At 42.3% G+C, this 17,480-nt stretch overlaps 1 protein-coding gene across 1 annotated transcript in view; it reads right to left on the reverse strand.

Moving 5' to 3' along the window:
* The window catches only part of Efcab3 (EF-hand calcium binding domain 3), a 370,379-nt gene that overhangs the window by 20,658 nt on the left and 332,241 nt on the right, over positions 1–17,480 (reverse strand). The window contains 6 exon segments of the mRNA XM_075941765.1: positions 636–720; positions 9,182–9,235; positions 9,386–9,439; positions 12,182–12,286; positions 14,955–15,008; positions 16,540–16,644. Of these exon segments, the coding sequence (XP_075797880.1) occupies positions 636–720; positions 9,182–9,235; positions 9,386–9,439; positions 12,182–12,286; positions 14,955–15,008; positions 16,540–16,644 (457 nt within the window).

The following is a 17,480-nucleotide window of genomic DNA, read 5'->3' on the forward strand; positions in this document are numbered from 1 at the left end:
CAGCTTATTTTTGTATGAAGTAAAAGATGTAAGCAGACACAGAAACATGATGTCCTCAAAACCCCAAGTAAAGCAGAAGGCAAGGTAGACAAAGGCTTTTGTTAATTACAAGTAAAAATTACCCATGGACCCAGGTGGTAGTGTCACACGGCTTTAATCCCAGCACTCAGGAGGCAGATGCAGGCAGATCTCTGTGTGTTCAAGACCAGCCTGGTCTACAAGAGCTAGTTCTAGGACAGGAACCAAAAAAAAAAAAAAAAAAAAAAAAAACTACGGAGAAACCCTGTCTCGAAAAATCAAAAAAAAAAAAAAATCTTCCCATAAGCCAACAGAATGGTTCAGTTGGAAGGTGCTTGCTGCCAAGTCCGAGGATCTGAGTTCGATTCCTGGGACCCATGGAGTGGATAGGGAGAGCTGACTCCTGCAAGCTGCCCTCTGATCTCTGTATACATGCTGTGGTGTTCATGTGAGCACACATACAAAATAAATACAATAGAAACATCTCCTTAATTTAGATGTTCTAAGGAACTTCACCACAAAATAGAATATTCTAATTTTTCTTAGCGTAGTCTGTATGTGATCTGTATAGTCATTACCTGAACACTTTGGTAATCTCCTCATATTTTATTACCTACCTTTTGTGAAAGGCGGGTGCTTTGAGGGGCTTCAGCTTCAGTGTTGATTTAATTCCTGAAACTGCCATGGGGCCAGAGACTCTTTCTGGAATTCAGAAGATACAGGAAAGGATGAATCCACAGAATCTCCATCCGTCCGTCCATCTATCCATCCATTCATCCATTTATTCCTTTTTCCCCTTCCTGCCTGAACCTTCCCAGCACTAGATCTGCAGGCAGGTGCCACCATCTCTACTAATACAATTGTTTCTTTGTATTCTTTCCCAGATTTCCCGAGCAAAGTCTGGGGTTAAAAGGTCTAGGATTTCAAAGCATGGCATCGTACCCAAATTCAAGCTAGCATTGCATGTGAAATTGGAGGGCTGTGGTAAGATCTATAAGCAAAATTTGTCACAGTTCTTCCTTTCAAATAATGTCTCTTTAATCTTATATAAAAATAAACCCTGGGGCTGGAGAGATGGCTCTGTGGTTAAGAGCTTTTACTGCTCTTGCCAGAGGACCCATCCCTGCACCCACAGGGCTGCTCACAACCATCTGTATAGTCCAGTCCCAAAGGATTCAGAACCCTCTTCTGGCCTGCATGGGCATCTGTATGTATGTATACACAAAAGTAAAAATCGTAAGTCTTAAAAAACCTAAATAAATGCTAAGCAAAATAAGTCAGGCACACAAAGAGAAATATTTTCTCACTTGCACATAGAATCCAAAATAGTCAAACCCACAGAAGCACAGAATGGTGGGAAGGGGGCGTGTAGGAAGAGGCTTGGTAAGGAGCACAGATCCTCAGTGTGCCAGATGAGTAGCTTGTGAAGATCGGCAATATTATTCTCAGATGTCTGACTTTTTTTGTTTTTTTGAGACAAAGTTTCTCTATAGCTTTGGTACCTGTCCCAGAACTAGCTCTTGTAGACCAGGCTGGCCTTGAACTCCCAGAGATCCGCCTGTTTTTGCCTCTGCTCCAAGAGCTGGGACTAAAGGCGTGCACTACCACCGCCTGGCGTGACTTTTGTTAACCCTGCATTTGCTTAATTCTGTGAAGCTGTGATTTGTTTTCTTGCCTAAAACACCTGATGGTCTAATAAAGAGATGAACGGCCAACAGTGAGGCAGGAGCAAGGACAGGCAGGACTGGCAGGCAGAGAGGAAATAGAAGGAGAATTGAGAATGAGAATGAGGAGAGGAAGACATTAGGGGTCAGCCCCCAGCCCCCCAGCCCCCCAGTCAGCCGGCCACCCAGCCAGTCACGGAATAAGAAGTAAATTACACAGAAATAGAGAAAGATAAAAGCCCAGAGGCAAAGGTAGTCGGGACAATTAGATAAGAAAAGCTGGCTAGAAATGAGCCACGCTAAGGCAGAGCATTCATAAGTAAGAACATGCCCCCATGTGTGATTTATTTGGGAGCTGTGTGGCTGGCTCTCCAAAAAGCCTAAAGAGCAAAACCCACCCCAACAGGTAACACCGTGACTAGGTAGAACCAGTTTACAGAGTTTTGAAATTTGCCTGGGTGCTTATGCTCCATAATAACTATGGTGACTCGTATGTTTGTTTGATTGCAGAAATTATTTTACATTGTATACACATAACAAATCATCAAATTATATACCTTAACTACTTAAAAAATAGTATATGATACAAAGCACGTAAAAATATATAGGGAAAATTAAGGACAAAATTTAATCTGAAATATTCCCTGCCACAACTGACAAAGAAGAAAGCGTTAAAGCCTCCCTGCTTATTTCAGGCTTAGAACACCTACCACGTAGTGAATACGTTTTCTGAGGCTTTCCTTCTACGACCCACATCCCTGTCCACTGCTTTCTTTTAAGAGCAGTGACGATAGGCTCTTGCACAGACTCTTTGGATACTATGGCTCTCCTAGTCCTCCCTTTCCTCTGCATCGCTGGAGAAACGGCCTGCAGACCAGGGGCTGGGAGGCAGTCGTCCCCTTTGGGTTTTTATCACTCCAGTTAGCTTTCCCAACTCTAGTGTATAGCAGGAAGCTCGCTGACAAGCAGACAGGGCTGCTTGCTAGCTTGGGAATGATGAATCAGCAAGTACTGTTAAATCAGGAAAAAAAGTTCCAGAATGTTTGGTTAGAATTCCTTCCTCCCAGGTCACTGCCTCAGAACCCAGAGGGCAGCTGTTTCTAAACAACTCCATTCCACCGTGTTCAGGATCTAGAACCTACCAGGAAGCTGGGAGCTTCAGAGACGCTCAACAATTTAGGCTCTTGAAAGGTGCTGGGAAATTGTCCCCATGGCGCAAAAATAATCATTACTTAAAAATACTTCCAATCTCTTATATAGTTGACAGATATATATATATATATTTAAAGAACTCAGCTTAGACTCAGACAAAATTCTGATGTTTACCTACTTTTGAGCTGTGCTACTAACCAACCATTAGCAACCAACCACCATCTAAGCCTTCAGATCAAGAATCCAATAAAGGGTTTGTTCCCTCATACAGCTGTGACCTCATTCACTGCTCAGGCCTGGACTCAGGGAGAAGATGGCCTGGGGGCTCCTCCCAGGGGTTAGGGCAAATATGTGTTCAGTGGGGTTCACTCGGTACCCCAGTGGCACATGAGGAAATGAATTACAGAATTATAGCAATTTAAGCCTGTTGAGACCATAGAGAAAAGATTTTTTGGCCTCAAATTATATGGTATTTTCTTTAGTGCTGAAACTTACTTAAGAAAAGTATTTTACCCAGGTCCCTTGATTGAAGAGTAATAAAAATAATTTCATTTTTTTTAAGTTTAGAAAGGGAGAAAAAATTCTCGTGCTTATAATTTTAAAATTAATTATTTAGACCTATGTGTATATGTATGTGTCTATGCATATGAGGCCTTGTATCCACAGAGGCCAGAGTTATCTGGAGCTGGAGTTACAGGCAGTTGAGAACCTGATGTGGATGTTGGGACTTGAACTCGGGTTCTCTGGAAGAGCACTGAGTGCTCTTAACTGCGGAGCCATCTCTCCAGCCCGCTTGCATTCTTTAACAGTGGGAAAAGCAAGCTAAATAGAGCAATTAACATGGCCAGGCATGGTGATGTGTGCCTATAATCTTAGTACTTGGAAGGCTGAAGCAGTAGGACTGTAAGTTTCAGATTCTGTTTGAAAAACTAAAAGGAAAACCAATTGACAATTCAGCAGAAATCATAACATCCATGTTCTGACTTTTCTCATAGCCTTTAAACCCTCCAAGTCAGTGATGGCACATGCCTTTAATTCCAGCACTTGGGAGGCGGAGTCAGGAAGATTTCTGTTAGTTCAAAGCCTGTCTGGTTTACCTAGAAAGTTCGAGGCCAGCCAGGGCTACAAAGTAAGACCTCCTCTCCAAAAACCAAAACCAAACCAAACAAACCAAACCAAAAACTCTCCCCCAAACAAGCCAACAACAACCACTCCAGTACAGGGCCAGGATGACCTGTAATCAATCCACCGTGGATAAACACAGGCTCAGACTTCTCCAAAGGTTTCAGGTTTACTCAGTGGCAGTGATTCTAGTTCCCTGTTCTAGGTCTGAATGCTTCAGTATGAGGATAACAGCTTCACCAAGTTTATCAAACTTGTCTCCTATTCTGGTCAAGAACACAGAGAAAGAGGAGGAAGGTTTAATTTCTAAATTAATTCAACATATATATGGCTTCCTATTTTAAAATGGGGGGATAATGTCAGTTCCTATTAGGTGGAGCTGGCGAGACATAAAACTTTGGTTTCTATTTATTTATTTATCTATTTATTTATTTATTTATTTCGAGACAGGGTTTTTCTGTAGCTTTGGAGCCTGTCCTGGAACTTGCTCTATAGACCAGGTGGGCTTTGAACTCACAGAGATCTGCCTGCCTCTGCCTTTCAAGTGCTGGGATTAAAGGCATACACCATCATTGCCTGGCCTGATTTCTTTTTAAAGATTTATTTTATTATTTTTTTAGATTTATTTTTACTACTTTATGTGAATGAGTCTTTTGTCTGCATGTATATCTGTGTACTACATATGATGTGGGTTTTCCTCTCTGCATGCTATGGATATGTTTTATTACCATTGGCTAATAAAGAAGCTGCTTCAGCCTATGCCATGGCAGAATATAGCCAGGCTGGAAGAGACATATAGAGAGAGTAGGTGGAGTCAAGGAGACACCATGTAGCTGCCGAAGGAGGAGGACATGCTGGATCCTTACCAGGAAGCCACAGCCTCATGGTAATACACAGATTAATAGAAATGGGTTAATTTAAGATGTAAGAGTTAGTTAATAACAAGCCTGAGCTAATAGGCTGAGCAGTGTTGTAATTAATAAAGTTTCTGTGTGATTATTCAGGTTTAGGTGGCTGGGAAATACATGAGCAGTCTCTAGTTACACACATACTTGGTATCTAAGGAGGTGGTGAGCCTTCATGTGGGTGCTGGGAATTGAACCTGGGTCCTTTGCAACAAATGAGTGCTCCTAATGGAGTCAACTCTCCATCCCCTATTTTATTATTTTAAAAATAACTTAAGAAATTATTTTATGTGTCTAGGTGTTTTGCCTGCCTGTGTATCTGTATACATGTGTGTGTGCTTAGTGCTCAGAGAGGCCAGAAGACGGCACCGGACTCCCTGGAACTGGATTTATAGATGGCTGTGGGCCACCATGTGGGTTCTGGCAATCAAACAATACCTTCCAGAAGAACAGCATGAGCTTTTATCCGCTGAGCCACTACTCCAGCCCTAAACTGTGTTTTTTTTTTTTTTTTAGAGAGAGAGAGAGAGAGAGAGAGAGAGAGAGAGAGAGAGAGAGAACCTCGTTATGTTTTCCTAGGCTGGCTTCAAATTCCTGAGCTCAAATTTCTCCTGCCCCAGCCTCATAAGCGTGTAGGACTGCAGATGTGGGCCAGGTGCCTAACAGAAGTAAAAGTTCCCGACTGTTATTAATCAATTATGGTAAGATCTGTGTTATATAGAAGTAACTCCCTCACTTCTATTTTTGTGTGTACTGGGGACCAACACCAGGGTCTCCTGCAGGCTGGCAAGTGCTCTGTCTACCACAGAGCCATGCCCCTGCTCCAGATCAACAGTTCTTAAGTATATGATTCAGTGCTGTTAACTATACCAGCTTGATGGAGGAAAGTCATTGGTTAAATAAAAAGAAACTGCTTGGCCCTCATTGGTTAGAAGATAGGTGGGAGGAGTAAACAGAACAGAACGCTGGGAGGAAGAGGAAGTGAGCTCAGACTCCACAGCTCTCCTCTCGGGAGCAGACGCCTCAGAGAGACGCCATGCTCCCAGCTCCCAGGAAGATGCACTTGATGAAGCTCTGACCCAGGATGGACTTAGGCTAAAATCTTCCCGGTAAGCGCACCTAGCTGTGCTACATAGAATATTAGAAATGGGCTAGTCCAGGTGCGAGAGTTAGCCTAGAAGAGGCTAGATAAAAATGGGCCAAGCAGTGATTAAAAGAATACAGTGTCCGTGTAATTATTTCGGGGCATAAGCTAGCCGAGCAGGCGGCTGGGGTGCTGGGGACGCAGCCCCGCCGCTCATATTACTACACCAGCTACTGAATGTTTTCATGTTACACAGCCAACACTGTGTTTATTACATAACATCTCTCTTTCCCCTCCTTCCAACTCCTCATGACCACCCTACATTCTACATCTGTGAACCTGACCACTCTAGACATCTCCTATATGTAGAATAATATAGTAGTGTGTGTGTGTGAGTGATTGGCTTATTTCATTCATAATACTCTTGAGGTTCATCTGTGTCATGGTGTGGCTCGCAGTTCCCTTCTTCTAAAAAGCTGAATGGTAACCCCTGTGAGCACCACAGTTCGTTTCCCCTTCCATCCACTGAGGGACACGTGCACTGCCTTCCCTTCTGACTGCTATGGATGCATGGACCACCACCCACTCCTCACGTATCAACTTTTACTCACCGATTTTTAATAGGGTCCTATATAAATTTAACCCTGGCTGCCCTGGAACTCACTCTGTAGACCAGGCTGACCTCAAAGAGAGCTTTGCCTGTCTCTGCCTCCCAAGTGCTTGATTTATTCTTGAAAAATGATCAAAAAAAAAAAGCCAGGGGGCCGGAGAGATGGCTCAGTGATTAAGAGTGCTGGCTGCTCTCCCAGACGATCCGGGTTTGGTTCCCAGCACCCACATGCTGGTTTACTATCATCTGTAACTCCCGACACCCTCTTCTGGCCTCTGGGAGCACTGCACACTCATAGTGCACATGCAGGAAAACATCTTTACACACGAAATGATTCTTTAAAACAAAGAAAATGTTTCTAGCATCAATTTTATAGCAAATTATAATATTAAATAATGTAGCCTATGTTCTACAACCTACTAAATATTGTGATTTTTAATTTTTTTTTATTTTTGAGAGTATAATATAATCACATCATTTCCCCCTCCTTGTTCTCTTTGAAATTCATGGCCTCCTTTTCCATCCACTACTGTTATATGCATACATTCATATGTGATTATAATATTTTTCTTTTGGTAATATTTGAGCATGTATACTTCAATTAGTTCAACAAAGGTAACAATCCAGCTGCCCAATTTCTCAATTATCTCGCCAGTTTAGTGAGGGCCTCATTCTCTTTATTCTCTCTGCATCTTCACCACATTATCATTTAAAAAGCTTTAAAATTTTGTTACATTTGTTGTGTGTGTATATGTGCTTGCATGTGCCACAGTGGGTATGTGGAAGGTAGAGGACAAACTTCATTTGTTTGTTTAATTTAATTTTAAGTAGATGGGTGTTTTGACTGCATGTATGTCTGCGCAGCACATGCATGCCCTCGGAGGCCAGAAGAGGCTTCAGAGTCCCTGCACTGGAGTTACAGACAGTTGTGCCATGAGGGTGCTGGGAGTGAACCCGGCCCTGCGGAAGAGCAGCCAGTGCTCTTAATTGCTGAGCCATTCCACCTTGCTCCAGCATGTAGGTCATGGGGATAAACACAGGCTTGGTGGCAAGTGCCTTTACCCGCTGAACCATCTTGCTGCTCCTCTCTCTCTCTCTCTCTCTCTCTCTCTCTCTCTCTCTCTCTCTCTCATGAGAGGGTTTTCTCTGTGTAGCCCTGGCCATCCTGTAACTCATTTTGTAGACCAGGTTAGCCTCTAACTTAGAGCTCCTCCTGCTGCTGTCTCCTGAGTGCCGGGGTTAAAGGTGTGTGCTACCCTGACTGGCTTTCTTCCTTTTATTAATGCATCTACATTAGAGGGTGTAAAGGTATAATTTATTGTTGTTTTGTGTTTCCTCAGTGAATAAGAATGTTTAACATCTTTCTACCTGTTTGTCATTTTAATATAATCCTGGAAGGTCTATTCATATATTTTGGCCATTCAAAAACACTGGGTACAGCAGTCTCATCTTCAGGATATATATTTAAAGATCCACAGTGGATGCCTAAAACCATGAAAGATACTGATACAGTATCCTTTTTTCTACACAGACATGGCAATGGCAAAATACTACTTTGTAAAGTAAGCACAGTAAGAGGTTAAAATGAGGAGCTAATGTTTTCTTGCCCTGAGATGAATGAAGTCTTTCATCTTCTCATTTGCCGGAAGCACTTTCTGGTTTCTCTTGGCAAAGCCGGATGGTCCCCATCACTATTCTTGTGTTTTGGCGTCATTATTAAGAAAATTGAAGACTACACAAGAAGAACAATGCAGTAGTTACAACTGCGATGGTTTATTAGCAACTAATGGGGTGACGTGTATGAAGTCCATATTCTGGACAAAGGATTGGTTCTTGTCCTTAGCACAGTGGGGGCAGGGGCAGCGCTAAATGTTATCACATTACTAAGAATAGCATACAGTTTAAACTGCATGAACTGTTTGTTTCTGGAACTTTCCATTGAATGTGTTTGGCCAGCAGGTGACTGTAAGCAGAACGAGAGAAACTGTCTACCAGAGAGAATGCCTGTATCAGCTTGTCCTGCCTGCAAACTGGGAAGTGAACCTAGGGTTTCACACCTGCCAGACAAGAGCTCTACCACTAAGCTATAGTTCAAGCCCTATATTTACACATTTCATTATTGAATTATAAGGTTTCTTTATATATTTTAGATATTCAACCCTTATTAGTATGTCATTTACAAATATTTTCTCTTATTCTGGACCCTTCTTTTCCACCTTAATAGTGTCCTCTCACCCTTACCAGTTAAAACTAGAATTTGGAAGCCAAAAGAGAACAAAAAGATCATTATCTAAATTCACCTCTTTTGCTGTACTGGTACAGACACAAAAGCCCAACAAACAACTGAATTGCTTCCCTTAAGACTAGAGTCAGAACCAGCTACATTATAAACTATACGGTGATACTGAAGATGTCATAATGTAATTAAAATATCACTGAATACATGAGAAAACAATTTGAGATGTCTGATTCGCAGTGTGATACAGTGTAATATGGACTACCGCGGCCAAAGGAACTTAGAGAAATAGTTGGAAGGATAATGCAGAGGCATCTTACTGACTAGCGGATGGAAACAAGCTGACAAGACAGGAATGGAAAATCCGGCAGAGCTAAAGCTGTAACCTACCGTTCACGCTGCTGGCAGTTCTTAACAGCTTGTGCAGATTCATCATTCCTTTGGCTGGAAGACAAGGTTAAGAGTCAACGCTGTGTACAGCCCTGAAGGTGACTAGCAGAGGGGAACTTTTACAACCAAGAAAACACATATGAAAATTAATATATGCCTTCAAATTATCAATTTCAAATTGCACTTAAGTAAGTTTTCACTCACGTTTAAACTTCCTCAAGCCCTCCATTATGGATCGGATGGTAACCTTCCCGTTTCCTGTAAAACATTTGATTCAGACACAGAGGCAGCCACATAAAAACTTAGTAAGGTTAATCAAAATTTGTGAAATTATTTAAAACAACCTATTACATGATTTCCTGTCACCTCAAGCGCCCCTGGCCTCCCACAGAAAGTACTAGGCTGAACTTGTATGCATTTGCTTTGGAATCTGGGTGAGCCTTTCTCTCAGCTGAGGCTGGTGAGACCGATAATGACTTCTATAGGAGACACGTAGTTCTCCTTCCTCAGTGCCACTCCTCTTTCAAAGTTGGAGGAATGGGGTTCAAAATTGCAGGTCGTTAAGTGGGGAAGCAGCACTGTCCACAGAGTCTGGCCTCAAATCTACACGTATCTTTTCCCAACAGATGATAATAGATATATATTTAATTTTTATAACATTTGTGTGTGTGTGCATGCGCACGCACGTGTGCACATGCACGCATTCATGCAAGCCCGTATGCATGCATGAGTACCATAGCATGCACATGGATGTCAGAGGACAACTTGTAGGAGTTGGTTCTCTCCTTTCACCATGTGTGTTCTGGGGACCAAACTCAGGTTGTCAGGCTTGGCAGCAAGCGCCCTTGTGGCTGAGCCATCTCACTGGAAAGCACAGATATAGATATAATATGTATATAATATATATATGTTACCTATGAGACAGGTAAAAGTGTAGATATAAAGTAAAATATGTTGGCATATGCTCAAATGTTACAATAAGGAGGGAAGGACCTGCTCTTTGTTCTGACAAGTCTTTTTAAAAAGACCAGGCTGGCCTCGAACTCAGAGAGATCCGCCTGCTTCTGCTTCCCGAGGGCTGGGATTAAAGGTGTGTGCCACCACCACCCAGCCTTTATTAGCATATATTAGTTACATATGTTAGAACCCAACAGCGGGTTCCATCATATCATCGTCTTCAATGTATGGCTCTAGTCACCCCTGATAATCTTTTCTCCCCATCTAATTTCTGCTAATCCTTTCCTTTTCCCAGTTAGCTCTTCTACCTCCACACTTTATTCATTTTTGGTGACCTGGAAGTCTTTTTTGAGAACCATCACAAATGTGCTTTGCAATAGTGAGGACACAGTCTGTCTCTGACTGGAAAGGTGCCCTGCAACTTGGTAAGCCAGTCTTTCCCCTAGAAAACTTCAATCTTGGCCATATGTTCCTCTGCATATATTTATCACATTATATATCACATTATTTTATGTGCTTCCTCCTCTACTGGACCCAAAGCTCTTTGAGGACAAGTCTGTGATTCATCCCTCTGAGCATTTGACATTGGACTCTTTCTTTTAAGAACTTTTAAATCTGTTGGGAGATGCCAGAAGTGTATAAAAAGTATAAAAAGGATATATTCTGTCTCTAACAAAATCCTATCAGAATTTAGAGAAGAAACGGTGCTGTTTGGTTGAGGGGTGAATGGTGAACTAGGAATCAGAGAACACAAAAGGAGCATGGGTCAGTCAAGCAGGATTTCGTGAGTACATCGTGGATGGGGATGGAGTAGAGGGGGAACATTCCAGACAAAGTGGTGGTGAAGCTAAAGGAACAAAGTGGCTTTAGAGAATCATGGCTCAGTGGTTTGCAGCATAACAGGATGGAAGCCGTGGAGGAGAAGGCTGAGGAGCACACGTTGGCTTTGCTGTAGCTTTATATAAATATAAATAAATTTATATAGTCATTTTGTTTTTCTGAGACAGGGTTTTCTCTCTGTAGCCCTGGGTGTCCTGGAGCTCATTCTGTAGTCAGGCTAGCCTTGAACTCACAGAAATCCACCTGCCTCTGCTTCCTGAGTACTAGGATTAAAGATGCGCACCACCACACCTGGCTTTTATTTGTTTATTTTGATGGTGCTAGTATTCGAACCCAGGGCCTTAGGCACGATGCTAGGCGAGTGCCCCATCACTGACCTGCATCTCAGAAAGTAAATCATCAATCAGCCCAAACTCTGCTTCTCCAGAGCCTCACTCATATTTTTGTACTTCCCTTTTGGGTTAGAATTGTGCCCCTCTCCCCCACGGACTTGTTGGTTTTACTTGGGGATTTCAAAAGGAAATCACAGGCATAGTCTCTTCTCTTTCCTTTTTAGATCTTCAGCAGTCAAGATGTGGCCGATGGACCAGGAACACTGGTGCCACACTGGAGCTTGTTAGACATGCAAGGCTTCACCCTAGACCTGAAACCAAGCCTGCATTTCAACAAGATGTGCTGGCTGGTCTCATGTCAACTTGACACACAAGCTAGAGTTATCTGAAAAGAGGGACTCTTAATTGAGAAAATGCCTCCATAAGATCTGAATGTGGGGCATTTTCTTAATTGGTGGATGATGAGGGCGGGCCCAGACCACTGGGTGATGCCATTCCTGGGCTCCTGGTCCTGCTATAAGAAAGCAGACTGAGCAATCACAGGAACAAGCCAGTAAGCAGCACACCTCCATGGCTGCTGTATCAGTTCCTGCCTCCAGGTTCCCACCCTGTTTGGGCTCCTGTTCTGACTTCCTTCAACGATGAACAGTGATGTGGAAGTGTGAGCTGAATAAACCATTTCCTCCCAACTTGCCTTTTGGTCACGGTGTTTTGTCACAGCAGGAGCAATCCTAACTAAGACAGAAGGTCATTCACACACACACACTCAAGTGCTTTAGGTGATACAGGAAAGATCATTTCTGAGGATCACCTATACTGGCCGCGAACGTGCACTTTCAAGGAGACACTACCTCCCAGGCAGAAACCTCACCATCAAATTCCAGGTAAGGCATCAGGTCCTTCATCTCGTCCTCGGTGAGCTCGATGCCCTCGTTTGCCAGGAACTTTTCCAAGTTCTGGCTGTCAATGGTTTCTCCTTAGGAAGGAGGAGAGATGGGGTGCAGTTATAGAAACAATTCTTACAGAGGATGGTAAGTGCTGTCCGTGCGTATGTGGACCGTTGCCCTGCACACCTGGAGTGACAAGGAGCACTGGGAAGTCCTGCATCTATAGTTCTGCTTTGCAGGAGGAGACAAACGACAGACTCCAGGATTGGAAACCCCGAGGACTGTGCAGAACCTGCACCAGACCAGCTATAAGCAAGGCTTTAGTAACATTTCCTTCCTCCTCTTCCTCACTTGAATATGGTTTTCTCTATATACCAGCTTCCCTTCTTCTTGACAAGGCCTCCCTGTGTTGCTCATGCTGCCGTCAAACATGCAGTCTTCCTGCCCCAGTTTCCTAAGTAGATTGGGACTAGCAGTATATGTCATTGTACCTGGGAATACACACCAGTGGAAACTTTAATTTTTATTTAGTAATTATATTTGCCTGTAATTTACTTCTTTGGTTGCTATGCATTCCAACAACTCATCTCATTTCAGCAGAAGGAATAAATCTTTTCTTATTAACTGTAAGAGATTTCACCACACTAAAGGCTATTATAAAGGGGTGGGAGGGGCAAAAATCCCATTACCCTATGAGAAAACATTTCTCAGTTTTTCTTTCTAGTCTTTGATAATGACTATTTATTTGATGTGAAAATCTAATGTAAATATAATTTTGTACTTTATCTTACTATGAAGACCAGGCTGATCTCAAATTTGTGATTCTCCTGCCTCAGTTTCCTGAGTGCTGAAATTATAGATATGTGTCACCATGCTTGGCTTGTGTTTGCTTTTTCAACCTAAAATAATTTCCTTCTAAATATTTTTTAAGGTACTGTTGTAATCTGCTGGCCTGGTCTTTCATCTTGGTATCCTGTCCCTTTAAGAGACAAGCTCCACTCCCAACTCCCCCTTCCACAGCCCTACCTCCTTTCAGGTTCTCTCTCTCTCTCTCTCTCTCTCTCTCTCTCTCTCTCTCTCTCTCTCTCTCTCTGTCTCTCTCTCTCTCTCTCTCTCTCTCTCTCTCTCTCTCTCCCTCCTGTGTACCTTGTCCCACTCCCAACTCCTCCTTCGACCTCCTCTCCGGTCCCCCCCATTTCTATCTCTCTCCCCTTCTTCTGGAGAGGCAGCTTCTGCCCCTCTCTCTTCTCCCTTCCTCCTCTTCCCACCTTCTCCCCCTCCTTTCCTTCTCCATAACCCACTAAATAAACTCTATACCCAAACTCTCTGCATAGCTATGCTAGTTAAGGATGCTGAGGACCTTTTAAAGCATGTATTGGCTGTTTGCATTTCCTTTTTGAGAACTGTTTATTCAATGTATTATTTATTAACTGGGTAAATTGTATTTTAGGTGTTTATTTACTGTTTTGGCTATTTGAGCGGGGGTTTCTCTGTGTGGCTCTGGTTGTCCTGGAACTTGCTCTGAAGACCAGGCTGGCCTTGAACTCAGAGATCCACCTGCCGTGGCCTCCCCTGTGCTGGGGCCAAAGGCATGCATCACCGTACCTAACTTATGTGTTTTTTTTTTTTTTTTGGTTTTTCAAGACAGGGTTTCTCTGTGGTTTTGGAGCCTGTCCTGGAACTAGCTCTTGTAGACCAGGCTGGTCTCGAACTCACAGAGATCCGCCTGCCTCTGCCTCCCAAGTGCTGGGATTAAAGGCGTGCACCACCACCGCCCGGCTTTATGTGTTTTTTTTTTTGGAGTTCTTTATATATCTTGAAAAGTATGGACTACTTCATGAATTTGTGTATCATCATTGTGTAGAGGCCACACTAACCTGTGTACTCTTCCAGTGTTAGTATAAATACAGTAAAGAGAATACTCTATATAGTCTTTATAGTTAGTGTTTTCATTCATGCTATCCCACTTAACTAATGTTGTATTTTTTTTTTTTTAAAGTCTTGATGAAGCTCAGGCTGATCTCAAGTTTGTGGTTCTCTTACTACATAATGGTTTGTATAGTGCTTCTCTTATATACACTTAGACATTTCTAACTTATTATAGTTCCCTTACTACTTAGAATGAGAACAAAAATCTTGAAATAGGATTTTAAATTTTATCCAGTAAAGACCTCCTGTAGGATACTTTTCTAGGAGGGGGTCTCTGGGGTAAAGGGTGTGACTGGTTCTTTGTGTTTTGATATCTGAGCTTGCTAGTCTTATGTCAACATTGACACACAACTAGATTTATCTGAAGGAAGGAAATATAAATTGAGAAAATACCTACATAAGATCCAGTTGCAAGGCATTTTTTAAATTAGTAATTGACAGGGGGTGGGGCCGGCCCATTGTGGGTGGTGTCATCCCTGGGCTCGTGAGCAAGTTATGGGGAGCAAGCCAGTAAGCAGCACCCCTCCATAGCCTCTGCATCAGTTCCTGCCTCCAGGTTCCTGCTCTGATTTCCCTTGATGATGAACATCTGATTCTACATTGGGAATTTTCAGTGAAAATTTCACACAAGTATCGTATAAATACATGTTATGGTTTACCTGAATTCAGTGAATCCATAGAAGTGAAAAGATGCCATATAAAACACTGTAAACTTGCCAGGCAGTGGTGCAGCAACCTTTGTGAATGGGAAAGATACTTGCCCAGCATTAATTGCTAAGTACTTAACATGTTATTTATAAGTGTTTCCTATCATGGCTTGACACTTACCCTTAATGTAACTGACGACATCGATCAGTTCATTTACATCCACTGTTTTGTTACCTGTAAATTAGGGAAGAGAGTCCATGTTTCTAATATTCATAAAAGTTATACTCTATTACCTTCTGAAATTATGAAGAACCTAAGAATTCAGTGACTTTTTTTTCTAGTTTTCTTTAGAATTTTATGGATTTATCCAAGATAGTGCTATCTTGGAACATAGACAGTTTATACTGTGAAATGAATAATTATAGTATCTTCTTTTTTCCTTTACTTTAGAGATCACCAGAAACATCTCAGCTAAGAAATAACTTAGCATAGTTATGTATAAGGAGAATATGACCTTAACAGATTTTCATTTTGTCGGTCCCTCAGCAAATACAGAGTACCTTCCTTGTGCTGGGTACTTTGTGAGGATTTGTGGGTGTTAAAGGAAGCATCCTCAAGGAAGAGGACGAGTTCCTAGTGTACAATCTAGTGAGGAAGACAAACAATGAACATACAAACAAAAGGGATAATTTTCACTATCAAAAATGAAACAGGACCCTGGAATAAAAATTTATGGAAGCTAGGAATGCTTCAGGCAAGGAGGGCAGGAAAGGCTCTCTGTGGAGAGTCCGTTGGGTTTGGACTGCATGATGCTTTTTCCTAAATAACAGTGTCACACTCCAGCTCAGAGCTCTGTTTCCATCTACATCATTTCAGGGAAGCAGGCAGATTTTTATCTCATTGCATATGGGTCTGCATGTATATGCAGGTTTTGATTGTGTGTGATGTGTCTCTGTGTGGATATGCCCACATGAGCAGGTGTCCACAGACATCAGAGGTGTTTGGTGCCCTCGGAGTTGGGATTCTGGACAGTCGTGAGCTGCCCTTCATGGGTGCTGGGAATCAAACGCGGATCCTCCACAAGAGCAGCAGGCATTAACTGCTGACCCACCTCTCCAGCCACTGAGCTATTTCCCTGCTTCCCTTGCTCCACACAGCCTCTGTTGTTGCTCTGTCAGAGCTCTGCTTACAGAGAAGTCAGGGAGCAGGAGGGCGGGATGGCTAGCAGGGGTTCTTGGCTTGGTGTTCATGTACTGATAGAATTCAGGGATTTCTTGAACTTGAATGAGAAAAATATATATGTATTTCCACTACCTACTAACTGAAACTTAGCATTTGATTGTTACTCTGCGCAGAAAACCACAAAGAACAGAAATCTGTAACTTTGTCACCAATGTAAGTCACCCAGGGCTCATGCCAGTGTTACTGTTGCAAATATGTTGAAATGTTGTTTATGCCCATCTCTATCCTAAAGTGACAACAATTTGACCTGCGTTAAAAAGTATTAACCAATTTGTAATTTGAATGTTTTGATAAACTGTATTTTAGTATGACTTGTTTCTTTGTAATCCCCTGCTTCTTTTTGTTTACTTAGAGGGGTACTGTTATAGCAGATGTAGAAACAGGTCATGGCACAGTAAGGTTGTTTATATGAAGATCTATATGAAGACCCTGAAATGGCCAAGAGGAGGAACAGGGCAGAGAACCGGTGTTCACTGAAGGGCTGCATTTCTCTGACACACAGGGTGATGTCTGCAGTACTCACCCTCAGATGGTAGCTGGTCCATTAGTTCTTCAAGTTCCTCATCTTTCATCCTACTTTCCAGGTTCTCCAAGAAAGATTCCACTTTTTTTATTTTGATCCGTGTCCCTTAAGAAAGAAGGGCATGGGATGAGATTGTGGGAATTGATTCTTATGGGTGAAAAAAACTGATCGTGCTCACGCATCAAAAAACTCCTACGGGGAAGTTAAACACTAGAGCCCAAGGAAACTGTTACTGCATACATGTCCAAGAGTCAGATACACCTGCTAACAGTAGAAAAAGCAGGGAAACAAGCATTCATGTGTACACAGATTTGTCTTTAATAGAAGGTTCCATTTGTGGAAGACAAGGAGACTTTTGCCTTTTTTTTTTTTTTTTTAGTGTGAGTTCTGGGAATCAAACAGGCACTGCCTGACATTTTACAAACTTTAAGAATGGCTGGGCGGTGGTGGCACACACCTTTAATCCCAGCACTTGGGAGGCAGAGGCAGGCGGATCTCTGGGAGTTCGAGGCCAGCCTGGTCTACAAGAGCTAGTTCCGGGACAGGCACCAAAGCTACAGAGAAACCCTGTCTCGAAAAACCAAAAAAAAAAAAAAAAAGAATATTAAAAAATGAAAATATAGTTATATAAATTCCTCTATCCTCTTTCTCCTTACAACCCTTCCATATTTCCCTCTCAAATTCATTGTCATTTATTCTTTAACTATTTTTACATATATATGAATAAATATATAAACTACTGAGTTCATTTAGTATTGTACACACACACAGTTTTGAGGGACTGACCACTTGGTATTGGGTGACTAGTTAGGGGACTCATTCCTAGGAAAGACAAAGTCTCTTCCAGTAGTCATTAATTATATAGCTTTTCACCTCAGGTTAGGACCCCATCGGATTTCCCTCAACCACACTGGCATGTCAATTAGATTGATTTGTTTTAG

This window comes from Microtus pennsylvanicus, chromosome 11 (assembly GCF_037038515.1).
Source record: "Microtus pennsylvanicus isolate mMicPen1 chromosome 11, mMicPen1.hap1, whole genome shotgun sequence".
NCBI lineage: Eukaryota > Metazoa > Chordata > Mammalia > Rodentia > Cricetidae > Microtus > Microtus pennsylvanicus.